Source organism: Octodon degus, unplaced genomic scaffold (genome assembly GCF_000260255.1).
Source record: "Octodon degus isolate 3935 unplaced genomic scaffold, OctDeg1.0 scaffold00008, whole genome shotgun sequence".
In the NCBI taxonomy this organism is placed as follows: domain Eukaryota; kingdom Metazoa; phylum Chordata; class Mammalia; order Rodentia; family Octodontidae; genus Octodon; species Octodon degus.
Window position 1 is genome coordinate 15,017,702 of NW_004524584.1, and position 11,395 is coordinate 15,029,096.

Below are 11,395 nucleotides of genomic sequence, written 5' to 3' on the forward strand. Positions count from 1 at the left end.
CGGAAAGGGGGGCCCCTCCCAGGGAGACCTCCCACCAAAGCATCATTAGGGTTCTGCTGGTCCCCAGACCTGCTAAAGATCTTACCTGGGAACACACACCGCAGAGAGACAACACCCCACTCTACTCTAGGGTACCTCACTTACAATCCCTCTCATTTTTCCCCTCAAGAACATAGCCCCCTTGTCTAGAGCAGTGAGGGTCCAAGCTCGGTGACTGCTGGGCGCTGGCCTGCCCTCTCTGGCTGCCCCAGACCTCACAGACACTTCCTCCCTAGGAAGGGGTTGGAGACACACCCAACTCGTATGCCTATGATGGGAACCGGGTACGCAAGTGGAATGTGACTACAACCAATTATGGCAAGGTGAGGGCCAAGCCTCTGTGGGTCATCACCCCATCCATCCCCACAGCTTATGTGGAGCCATCAGGCAGCCATGAAAGACTAAACAACAGGGCAAGGACAGGCACTCAGGTCCTCTCCTTTGGTGACCGATGTCACCTGGATACTTTTGGGAGTGCTGTTAGGGTTGTAGAATGGGTAAGCTACTATGTTTCATTGTACCTGAAGGCCTTGTTTCATGGCAGGCATGGGCAGCGGGGGACATTGTGAGCTGCCTGATTGACCTGGACGCTGGTACTCTCTCCTTCTGCCTGTGAGTCTTCCAGCTCTAGCCACAGGCCTGGCCTCGGGAGCCTTCTCTGACTGCCCCATTTCCTGGTCCCTGTACAGAGACCAGGCTGTTTGGTAGCCTGCAGGTAGACAGTAACATTTTTCCTGGCACTGATTCATAGGCTTCCCCTTCTCCTCTAGGAACGGTGTGTCGCTGGGCACTGCCTTTGAGAACCTGTCCAAGGGCCAGGGCATGGCCTACTTCCCAGCCATCAGCCTGTCTTTCAAGGAGTCTGTGGCCTTCAACTTTGGCAGCCGTCCTCTGCGATATCATTTTGGGATGATGTCAGTGGGGGGTTTGGAATTTAGGGTGAGGGGCTGTGTACCCCAGGAACACCATAGAAAGTCTAGGATTCCCTTCCCTGGTAGGACTGTAGGACTAGTAAGCCCTGGCTGCCACAAAGGGTAAGTGACTAGAGTGTGACTTAGGGATCTGAGGACAAAGGCCTTGCAGGTGGGTTCCATCATTGTATCCATTGAGCACATGCAGAACAGGAAGTGGCTAGAGAATTTTTGCCCCGAAGAGACTGAATGAGCAAATGTTGATGCAAACCAGGCTTCCCTGGTCTGCTCTAAAACCTGGGTCCCCCTTTCTCTCAGTGAGAGGGAGGGTGTGTCCAAACCTCAGGTCAACTGTTTTTACCTTAACCTGTGGCACCTACCCAATGACAGGCTTCCGGCCTCTGCAGGACCCACCTGGTCCTGACCTGGTGCGGGCCCAGAGATTGTTGGGCTGTTTCCGGGCAGTGCTCAGTGTGGAGCTGGACCCTGTGGTGAGCCAGGGTCTGGAATGGGTGACTTGGGTCTTTCCCCATCTTTCCTCCTCCTCATCATCTCCCCCTTGCACAGGAAGGTCGGCTGGTGGAAAAGGAAAGCTCTGAGTGGCAGCTGCAAGGGCAGCCTACTATCCTCCTCACTCTGACACACATCTTCCATCGCTTTGCACCACTGCTGGTGAGGGGATGCCTAAGAGGGCAAGGATAGCCTGTGGTAGATGTGCCCATGCAAGGCACACCTGTGCTTGGGACAGGGGAGCGCAGGTGCATCAGGCCCAATGCCATCACCTGGCAGGGGCTCCCTGCAACAGAACCTTCAGACCTCAAGGACAGCACCCCGGGGAGGTTGAGTGCATCTGGGAATGTTTTAGAAAGAAGGCTGAAGGGTGATGATGGCACAGCTAAGAAACTGCAGATGCAAAGCCCAAGAGTGTCTGTGGGGTAGTGGCCTTTCTTGTCTCACAGACACCAGAGGGCTCATCTGTGTGCTGGGGTTGCTGGACGGCTCAGAGCTGTGCTGAGGCCAGACTTCAGTATAGCTTCAGCCTGTATCAGGGCAAGGTACCCTAAGCAGAACAGGCTCCCATCTCACAGTGCCTGTTCTCGGTGCAGCACAAGGTGTACCTGGTGGAGGCTGTGCTCATAAGCTTCCTGCTGGGCATTGTGGAGAAGGGCACACCTACACAGGCACAGTCCATGGTGCACCAGATCTTGGACCTCTTCTGGCTCTTCATGGAGGTGAGCCTCCTGACCTCGGCTGGGGGAGGTATGAGGAGGGCCTGGGAAAAGCCCCGAATGGTTGCTGTAGCATCTCTCCCCAGGACTATGAGGTACAGGATTGCCTCAAGCAGTTGATGATGTCTTTGCTGCGCTTATACCGGTTTTCGCCAATCGTCCCAGACCTGAGCCTGCAGGTGCGCGTGCCTGTCCCTGCCCTGGGTCCCTTAAGCCCTATCTGTCCATTCTGAGTACCTGCTTTCCACAGATCCATTATCTGAGGCTCACTATCTCCATCCTGAGGCATGAGAAGTCCCGAAAATTTCTGCTTAGCAACGTCCTGTATCCTCTTCTTTTTCCTGGCTACCCAGTCATGTAATGCCCCGAAGTCAGCAGAAGCCAGGGGTCCCCAGGAAAACTCAGAAGGACCAGAGCTGAGTCCCTGGCTCTGGACCCAGCCCTCCCTGCACCTTCTTTACAGAACAGGGAAAGTGGAGCAGAGGGCGGTGGGTGCTCAGCCAGCCAGAGCAGGACTTCACAGATCATTACAGAGTGTGGCTGCTGGAGGTGTAGCAACAGTCCCTAGTCCCTGCCCTCTTTGGCCAGAGGCTTGCATTTTGTACATGTTCCTGCAAGATTTCAAAGGACACAGCTCTTCTTGCTTCCCCACATTATTAAGAGCTAAATGATGGACCGGGGAGATAGCTCAGTAGAATAAGCGCTTGCCTGGTAAGTGCAAGGTCCTGAGTTCAATCCCCAGTACCATACACACACACAATAAAATAAAATAAAATAAAATAAATGAACCCAGGCATGATGGTGCACACCTGTAATCCTGGTACTTTGAGAGTGAGGCAGGAAGATTGCAAGTTTGAGTTCAGCCTGAATCACTTAGTGACTTAGAAAGACTCTGTCTGAAAATATAAAGGACTGGAGATTTAGCTCAGTACCAAACACCCTGGGTTCAATTTCCAGTAATGGACAGTGGGGAGATGACTAAGAGGTAGGAGAGCCTAGCTTAGGCTTCCTCCGCAGCTGTGCCGCCATCCTCTGTCCCTGTGAGAAGCTGTTATGTGTGGGCTTCACAGTCAGAGCTTTTTCTCAAGGGTCTGGTCAGAGGAGATGGGCACCTAGTGGTAGGCAGGGGAACCTGAGGGTGGGCTTTCCAGGGAGGACTCAGGAGGATGCATAGGCTGTGCTGTGGAGAGCCGAGCTATGCCTTGACGTCCGCTAGCTTCGATGTGCTCCGGTCTGTCATCTTCTTTTACATCAAGAGCCCCCTGCGTGTGGAGGAGGCCGGGCTGCAGGAGCTCATTCCTACCACGTGGTGGCCCCACCGCTCCAGCAGGGAGGTAAACTGGCTGAGTGGCAGAAAGGCTCTTGTGCCTTTCTAGGGCTGGGAAGCTCTAGATGACCTGTTGTCTTCTCTGCCCCGCCCTTGCCTAGGGCAAAGAGAGTAAGGAGGTGAAGGAGGAGACCGGGGAGGAGCGGCTCCGCCGGCGAGCCTATGAGCGAGGCTGCCAGAGGCTCAAGAAGCGCATTGAAGGTTGGCCCCTGCCTCTGTATGATTGTATTTAGGGTGCTTGGTAGTGGCCATACATGAGTTGGACTTAGGGATCCCTGATGGTAGAAGTCTGACCCCAGCCTCTGTCTCTTTCCCACCTCTGGGAGCCTAAGTGCCATCTGCCCCCTCCCCCCAGTGGTGGAAGAACTACAGGTCCAGATTCTGAAGCTGCTATTGGACAATAAAGATGACAACGGCGTAAGTGTCTCTGAGATGCCAGTGAGTGTCCCTGACACACAGGGGTGTGGTACTGAGCCCTAAGACTGAGACAGCAGGGGCTGGCTCAGGTTCCCATAGAAGGCCCCCGGTGTGCTAGGGTTTTGAGCTCACCTCAAACCATCATTATGGGACCAGGGAAATGGCTCGGTAGAATAAGTGCTTGCCTGGCAAGCACAAGGACCTGAGTTCAAAACCCCGATTCCACCAAAAAAAAACCAACAACAACCATTATTATCTTTTCCTTGAAGGGTGAAGCTTCTAGGTACATCTTCCTGACCAAGTTCCGGAAGTTTCTGCAAGAGAATGCAAGTGGCCGGGGGGTAGGTGACCTCTGGGGTAAGCCACTGTTGCCTGTCTTATGAGATCTTCTAACCTGTACTATCCCTGCCTCGCCCTCCTCTGCTGCCTATCACCTTGATCTTGCAGCAGGGCTTTGCCTGAGAAGTGGGCTGGGCTCTGGGACAGCACTCAGGCATGCTCTGTGCCCTGTGCTCACAGAATATGCCCATGCTCTGCCCCCCTGAGTACATGGTCTGCTTCTTACACCGGCTCATCTCTGCCCTGCGCTACTATTGGGATGAGTACAAGGCTTCCAACCCCCGAGCTTCCTTCAGCGATGGTGAGTGGACCTGGCCACAGAACTGCCCAAGTATTGTCCCAGAATGCTGAGGCAGGGGCCCTAGTGGTCTACCTGAGCAGAGGGCTCAGGCAAGGTTCCACGGCTGCAATATGACTGGCCTGGCCTCTGACTCGCAGAGGCTTACATCCCGCCCCAGGTCTTCTATAATGGCAAAGTGGACTACTTCGACCTTCAGCGCCTTGGAGGCCTTCTCTCACACCTTCGAAAGACCCTCAAAGGTGGGAATCTCCTCGACTGTGAGCAGGTCCTGTGAGCAGGTCCCTGTCCCTTAGGCTCAGCCTCTGCTCTCCTATGAGTGCAATCTGTCCTACACCCACTAGAGGGCACCCTGGCCTTCCACCTGCTCAGACAGGGAGCTGCTGATCAGCCAGGCTGCCTTTGTCAATTCCCCTTAACACCCACCCTGGAGGAAGGCAGGAAGTGCACTGGAAATCAGATGGGGAACTGTGGGGTCTTGGTGAGGTGGGCATGTGCAGCTGCTGCCTGAGCTGCCTTCAGGGCTCATCACAGATTGCCTCTATGCAGAGGGCTGAGAGCACAGTGTGCAAAGGGCACAGATGCCAGACACCACCTGTGGATGGGGGATAGTATGTGTGTAGCTGGTGTGCTGGGAGTCAAATGTGAGGCTGGGAATGGTGGAGGGTGGGGTGTGTGGGACGTGGCAGGCCACAGAACAGGAATGGACCATCCCAGAGATGGTTTGCAAGGCCCAGACAAGGCAGGATAGTGAAGTTGGGGTCTGTGTCATGAGAAGCCCCCTCTAGACACTTCAGTGTGGGTGAGAAAGGAATAGGGAAGCCAGCTGACCAGGCAGTGGAGAGTAAGGGTGTATATCATAACCTCAGTCCTACCAGAGGCTGCATAGATAGGATACCATTAGGGAAAAAAAGGGACTGTGGAGGAGACTGAGGTGACAGTTTCACATTTGGATGGAGTGTGCCTGAGGCACACCCCCAGCAACTAACAGCACGGCATGGGTTAGAGGCAGGCATGGTTCTCAGTTGTGAGTGTAGAGGCAGGAGGAAGCCTGGGATGTGGCTCAGCTCCTCAGGCCAGAGTGCAGCAGAGGCCCAGGGACCAGCATGAACCTGGATTTGTGGAGCAGTTGTATAGTAGGAAAAGCCCTAGAGAGCAGAGGTCATGGAAAACAAGAATGGGACAAAGAGTGGGCACTGCTTCCTGCTCCTCCTCCTTGTTGCTAGAACAGGGCTCTCGAGGTATAGGGAGAACACTAGCTTGGGGCCAGGCACAGTGGAAAGTGGGGCCCTGTCCTTCCATTCCTCCAGATGACCTTGCTGCCAAAGCCAACATTGTAATTGATCCACTGGAGCTGCAAGCAGCCACCATGGATGACCTAGATGAAGATGAGGAGCCAGCTCCGGCTACAGCCCAGGTGCAGGCAAGGGGCCGCACCTAGGGCTTCTCCTTTGTCATGTGGGCAGGGGTAGTGCTTAGGCCCATCTCCCCTCCATGTGGGCATTGGCCTTCTCACCAGGCAGGTTCCCTCACTGGGGTGAAGTCTGAACCAGTCTTTCCCCTCCCCAGAGGATCAAAGGAACCCCAGTGGGCCTGGGTGTGGGGAGCTGAGTTGCCTCTGACCTCCTCTCTACTGCAGCGCCCCATGCAAGCCCTGGCCTTGGGAGGGGCATTACCCCTGCCCCGGCCAGGCTGGCTTAGTTCACCAACCCTGGGCCGAGCCAACCGCTTCCTCAGCACAGCAGCTGTGAGCCTCATGACCCCACGGCGGCCTCTGAGCACCTCGGAGAAAGTGAAGGTTCGAACGCTGAGCGTGGAACAGAGGACTCGTGAGGACAGTAGGTGCCCACCTTGGGCAAGGTCAAAAGTACCCATCTCTACCCTGCCCTGTGGCCTAGCAGAGTCCTATCAGTGCCGGAAGCACAGTCTGAAGGCAGGAAGTCAGTGCTACCAAAATAGGTCCTGGTGCTGCAGTGTCTTCCCTGTACCCAACCCCGCTTCTGCCCATTTCCCCTGCAGTTCCCTCCACAACAAGGAAGGGGAGAAAGGGCTCCCTTTCCGACTGTAAAGCCCATCCAGGTTGCCAGGCTTACGGGGGCCAGGGGGCCTAGCCTGACCTTGGCCTTCCCCACTCCCCAGTTGAGGGCAGCCATTGGAGTGAAGGCCTGCTGCTGGGGCGGCCCCCAGAGGAGCCTGAGCAGCCCCTCACTGAGAACTCACTGCTGGAAGTCCTAGACGGGGCCATCATGATGTACAACCTCAGCGTTCACCAGCAACTGGGCAAGGTCTTGTGCCTATGGCCTGCATGCACTGGGGAGGGCTGTCCCGCAGGGTGTTGTCTGGCATGTGGCACAGGGATGCTGGCTTCTGCTGCTGCTTGGGCTCATGCAGTTTTCTTTTGTGGGAGGAGTCTGCCCTGGGCCAAAGGTTGGGGTCTGGGCTGATGCGAAGACACCTAGTCATGTGGCATCCAATGCTCTAGATGGTGGGTGTATCTGATGATGTCAATGAGTATGCGATGGCTCTGAGGGACACAGAAGACAAGATCCGCAGGTGCCCCAAGCGGGTAAGGCTGGGGTTATAGGCAGGTGGGTGTTGGGATGTCAGGATGTTGCCAGGGCAGCTTGCAGTGTTACTCAGCCCCTGGTTCTGGGTTGGCCCCACCCCCAGTTCTCCTGGTTGCCCTCCTCACCACAGTAGTGGTGAGGCTGCAACCCTCAGAGAGACCTTGTATAACCTGAGCCCCATCGACCGGCTGCAGCCTGTGGCAAGGTGCCCTGCTCCCACCCACTAAGTGCTAATGCATACCCTCTCTCCTCATCAATTATGGATCCGTCCTGAGTGCTTCCTTGGCCACTTGCAGAGTCAGCAGGAAGCAGGCCTCCCTCCCTACCTCTTAGAAACGCCTCTGCTGGAGCTTTCCTGGTCCAAACCAGGCTTCCCTGGCAGGCCTCCCTGCCCCCGCTGTCGCCAGTGCCCTGAAGCCTGGCTAGCTAATAAAGCTGCAAAGTCTTGGAGGTGCTCTGCACAGGAGCTCATGAACCCCTCATCTGGGCCTCAATTCCATACCTGAGTGGTCCATGGCCCTCTTCTAGGGTTCACTTAGGGTTGCCAGATGCTCAGAAGCAAGAGAGGTTTTTTTGTTTGTTCGGAGGTACAGAAAATTGAACTCCAGACCTTACTCTTGCCAGGCAGGTGCTTGTGCCACTGAGCTATAACTCTAGCCCAAAAAGTTTTTTGACTGGAACCCTTTACTTTTCTAGGCTCTTGTTGAGCTCTGACCAGGCTGCCTGGTAGCCATCTGGGTGTGGGTCCACTTCTTGATTGTCCTTCTTTCCCCTTGGGTGGCAGAGGAAGGATATCCTTGCAGAGTTGACCAAGAGCCAGAAAGTTTTCTCAGAAAAGCTGGATCACCTGAGCCGCCGTCTTGCCTGGGTCCATGCCACTGTCTACTCCCAGGTGAGTGAGTGTGGCCCTAGCTAGTGCTTGTCCTTCCCAGCCTTAGCAGTCCATGGGTTGGGCAGGTTGGGCCAGGACCCTAATGCCCCTTCCCAATTCGGTTTGTCCCTCCTTGCCTGTCCTTCCACCCTGCCCTTCCTCTGTCCTTAACCCCTCCTCTACCTAAGCCTCACCTTTGCCACATGGCTCCAGCTGAATCGCCTCACCCAAGAAGCTGCTAGCCTGCTTCTTGCCCAACCTCCTTTTTGCTCATTCTTCCGTGACATGACCCCAGAGGCTGTAGTGTGCCAAGTGCCTTCCTGGACACTGGCAGACATCCAGGAGCCAGAAAGACAAGCCTCTGACCTGCCAGGACACTTGGCTGGTGGGGGCACAGGGGCAGATAGATACTCGGGCTGGGACAGAAATCTGAACCCAGGCCCCAGCCCTCCCAGCACATTTTCTCTTCCATCTCATGCATACCCTCCAGGGGTGGTGCCCTGGCACGCTCTATGTGTTCACAGCCATCACCATCACCACTTGTCATCTCTATTGGATGTTTCTCCTGGTAGTTCTTTGCCCAGAGTTAAGTCTCCTCCACCTCTCACACACTTCTTCCACTGTCAGTCACAGGTGTCCTTTCCTCCAGCCCCAGGAAGATGATCACATTGGGGTGACTTTGTCTTTTTTTTTTTTTTAATGCATTTAGTACAGGGTCTACAGGGTCTCACTCCACAGATCGAACTCTTAGTGATCCTTCCTGTTTTTCAGCCTCCCAAGTGCTGGGATTACAGACCTGTCCCACCACGCCCAGTGGGGTGACTTTGAATTTCATACCTGCCCACCTCTCCAGGCAAACTGGTCACCTTCTCCTACACTGTCTTCTTAGGACCCTTGCTTTCCCATCATGCTTCCTTTTTTTTTTTTTTTAATTGGGATAAAATATGTATGACATGAAATTTACCATCTTTAGCCAAGAACAGTTCCATGTGCTTGCAGTCCCAGCTACTTAGAAGACTGAGGCAGGTAGAGACCTAGCCTGAAAAATATAGTGAAATCCAGTCTCAAAAATAATTTTTTAAATAATTTTATTGAGAAAGAAGTAGCAATAAGATAGTTTCAAAACAGGTTAGTAAGACAGTTACAATAATACATTGCATGGGGGTCCAGGGAGGTGGCTCAGTGGAATAAGTGCTTCCCTGGCAAGCACAAGGGTCTGAGTTCAATCCCTGGTACCGCCAAAAAAACCCCAATAATAATAATAATAATAATACATTGTTTAAAAAAAAGGTTTTTTTGAAGTACCATTTTGAACCAGGGGTGATAGTACATGCCTGTAATCTCAGCACTCTGGGAAACTGAGATAGGAAGATCACTGTGAATTCAAGGCCAACATGGGCTACAAGGAGACTATTAAAAAAAAAAATGTCATATATAAAACCATCTTAGTGCCTTGGGGATCAAAACCATAGCCTTGGGGTCTCATACATAAGAGGCAAGTGCCCTACACTAAGCTACATCTCCTATATGTAGACATGTTAGTCTTTTTGGGGAGAGGAAGTGTTTCGTTCTGTCTTAAGACAGGGTTTGACTAGGCTGTCTCTGAACTCACTGCATAGCCCAGGCTGGCCTCAAGCTCTCCTGCCTCAGCCTCCTGAGTGCTGAGATTAAGTGTCAAGTATATTCACAATATTGTACATCTCCAGAACCTTCATACTGCAAAACAGATACCTTGTACCCATGAAACGTAACTCCCTAGACCTCCTTCCTGCATTTCACCCCAGCAACCACTCTTCTGTTTCCTGTCTCTGAATTTGATTGAGGGATCACATAGGATTGAAATCACACAATATGTGACTTATTTCTCTTAACCTAACCAGCCTAACCTCAATGTTTTCAAGGTTCATACTGTAGTTTATATAATACTGTAGTTTATATCAGAATGGCCTTTCTTTTTAAGGGGCAATAGTGGGGCCGGGGAGATTTCTCAGTGGAATAAGCACTTCCCTGGCAAGTGCAAGGACCTGAGTTCAATCCCCGGTTCTGCAAAAAAAAAAAAAAAGACAAAAAAGCGGTGGGGGGATAGTGTTTATCTCTATATATTTACACCTCATAATTTGTTTATCCATTCATATGTGGATGGGCAGTTGGGTTGGTTGGTCCCACAGTTTAGCTATTATGAATGACAAGCTGTAAACATAAAAAGACTCTTTTGGGCACTCTGCTTTTGGTTCTTTCAGTAATCCCAGAAGTGGATTACTTTTTCTTTTCTTTTCTTTTTTTTTTTTTTTTTTTTTTGGTGACTCAGGCTGCCTGAAGGGCAGGACTGGTAAAGCAGGTGGACCTGGGGATTGAACTGTGGTATCCTACTCCTGACTGCATTAGCATTGGCAGGCAGTTAAACATCTGAGCTAATGGGCAGGCCCCTGAGAAGTGGATTACTACATGTCGTTTTCTATTTTTTTTTCAAAGTTTTATTGATAAACAGCAATGAGACTGTTTTTTCTTAACATTTATTTATTATTATTATTATTATTTTGTGTGTGTGTGTGTGTGTGTGTGTGGCCAGCTCAGCTCACCAGGGGGTGGGGCTGGCTGGCATGTGGTGCTGGGGGATCGAACCGCGGTCCCTGTGCTTTGCTAAGCTTGTTCCAAGTAGGCGCTTTAGACCACTGAGCCATCTCTCCAGCCCCTCGTTTTCTATTTGATTTTAAGAGGAGTTGCCTTACTGTTCCCAGGAAAGTTGCGCTATTATACCCCCCACCAGCAGGGTATGTGTTCCACTTTCTCCACATCTTCACTAATACTTGTTTATCCTGAGGAGCTGTAGAAATAACTAACTCACTGTAGTTTGGTTTTACGCATCTCTCATGGCAGACAGTGATGAGCACATTTTCATGTGTTTATTATCATCTGCACATCATTTGTGGAAAATAGCTGACATTTGTTCATTTTTGAACTGGGCTTTTGTGGTTGAGTGGGAGGGCTGTTCTGTATATTCTGGATCTTGACCCCTGATCAGGTGTATGATTTGCAGCTCTTTCTGTATTCTGGTTGCCTTTTCACTCCTGATTCTCCTTTGATGCAGATTATGTCCTTTTTTTTTTTAATTTTTAGGGAAGGGTCTCCAGAGTGTTCAGGGTCTTACTACTAGATCAGATTTGTAGTAATCTACCTGTTTACATCCTCCCAAGAGCTGGGATTACAGGCCCACAGCACCACGCCCAGTGTCAATTGCCATCTCAGCGTGCCCTGGGGACAGGGCCAGCACAGCAGACGTGGGGATTGAACCCTCAGCCCCTGTGCCTGCTTGCAGGTGCTTTAATCTGCTGAGCTATTCGTCTGGCCCTCCCAGATTATTATTATTATTATTATTATTATTATTATTATTATTATT

At 52.1% G+C, this 11,395-nt stretch overlaps 1 protein-coding gene across 5 annotated transcripts in view; it reads left to right on the plus strand.

Moving 5' to 3' along the window:
* Rnf123 (ring finger protein 123) overlaps nucleotides 1–11,395 on the plus strand; it is a 30,752-nt gene that overhangs the window by 6,181 nt on the left and 13,176 nt on the right. For all 5 annotated transcript variants that reach the window (XM_023706005.1, XM_023706013.1, XM_004625104.2 and 2 more), the window contains 19 exons: nucleotides 276–362; nucleotides 584–651; nucleotides 810–935; nucleotides 1,327–1,441; nucleotides 1,518–1,622; nucleotides 2,057–2,182; nucleotides 2,266–2,358; nucleotides 2,430–2,503; nucleotides 3,396–3,513; nucleotides 3,608–3,707; nucleotides 3,862–3,923; nucleotides 4,193–4,264; nucleotides 4,443–4,563; nucleotides 4,701–4,802; nucleotides 5,871–5,977; nucleotides 6,200–6,398; nucleotides 6,700–6,845; nucleotides 7,043–7,126; nucleotides 7,912–8,019. In XM_023706005.1, coding sequence (XP_023561773.1) covers nucleotides 276–362; nucleotides 584–651; nucleotides 810–935; nucleotides 1,327–1,441; nucleotides 1,518–1,622; nucleotides 2,057–2,182; nucleotides 2,266–2,358; nucleotides 2,430–2,503; nucleotides 3,396–3,513; nucleotides 3,608–3,707; nucleotides 3,862–3,923; nucleotides 4,193–4,264; nucleotides 4,443–4,563; nucleotides 4,701–4,802; nucleotides 5,871–5,977; nucleotides 6,200–6,398; nucleotides 6,700–6,845; nucleotides 7,043–7,126; nucleotides 7,912–8,019 — 2,013 coding nt within the window. The remainder of the gene's footprint in view (nucleotides 1–275; nucleotides 363–583; nucleotides 652–809; nucleotides 936–1,326; nucleotides 1,442–1,517; nucleotides 1,623–2,056; nucleotides 2,183–2,265; nucleotides 2,359–2,429; nucleotides 2,504–3,395; nucleotides 3,514–3,607; nucleotides 3,708–3,861; nucleotides 3,924–4,192; nucleotides 4,265–4,442; nucleotides 4,564–4,700; nucleotides 4,803–5,870; nucleotides 5,978–6,199; nucleotides 6,399–6,699; nucleotides 6,846–7,042; nucleotides 7,127–7,911; nucleotides 8,020–11,395) is intronic.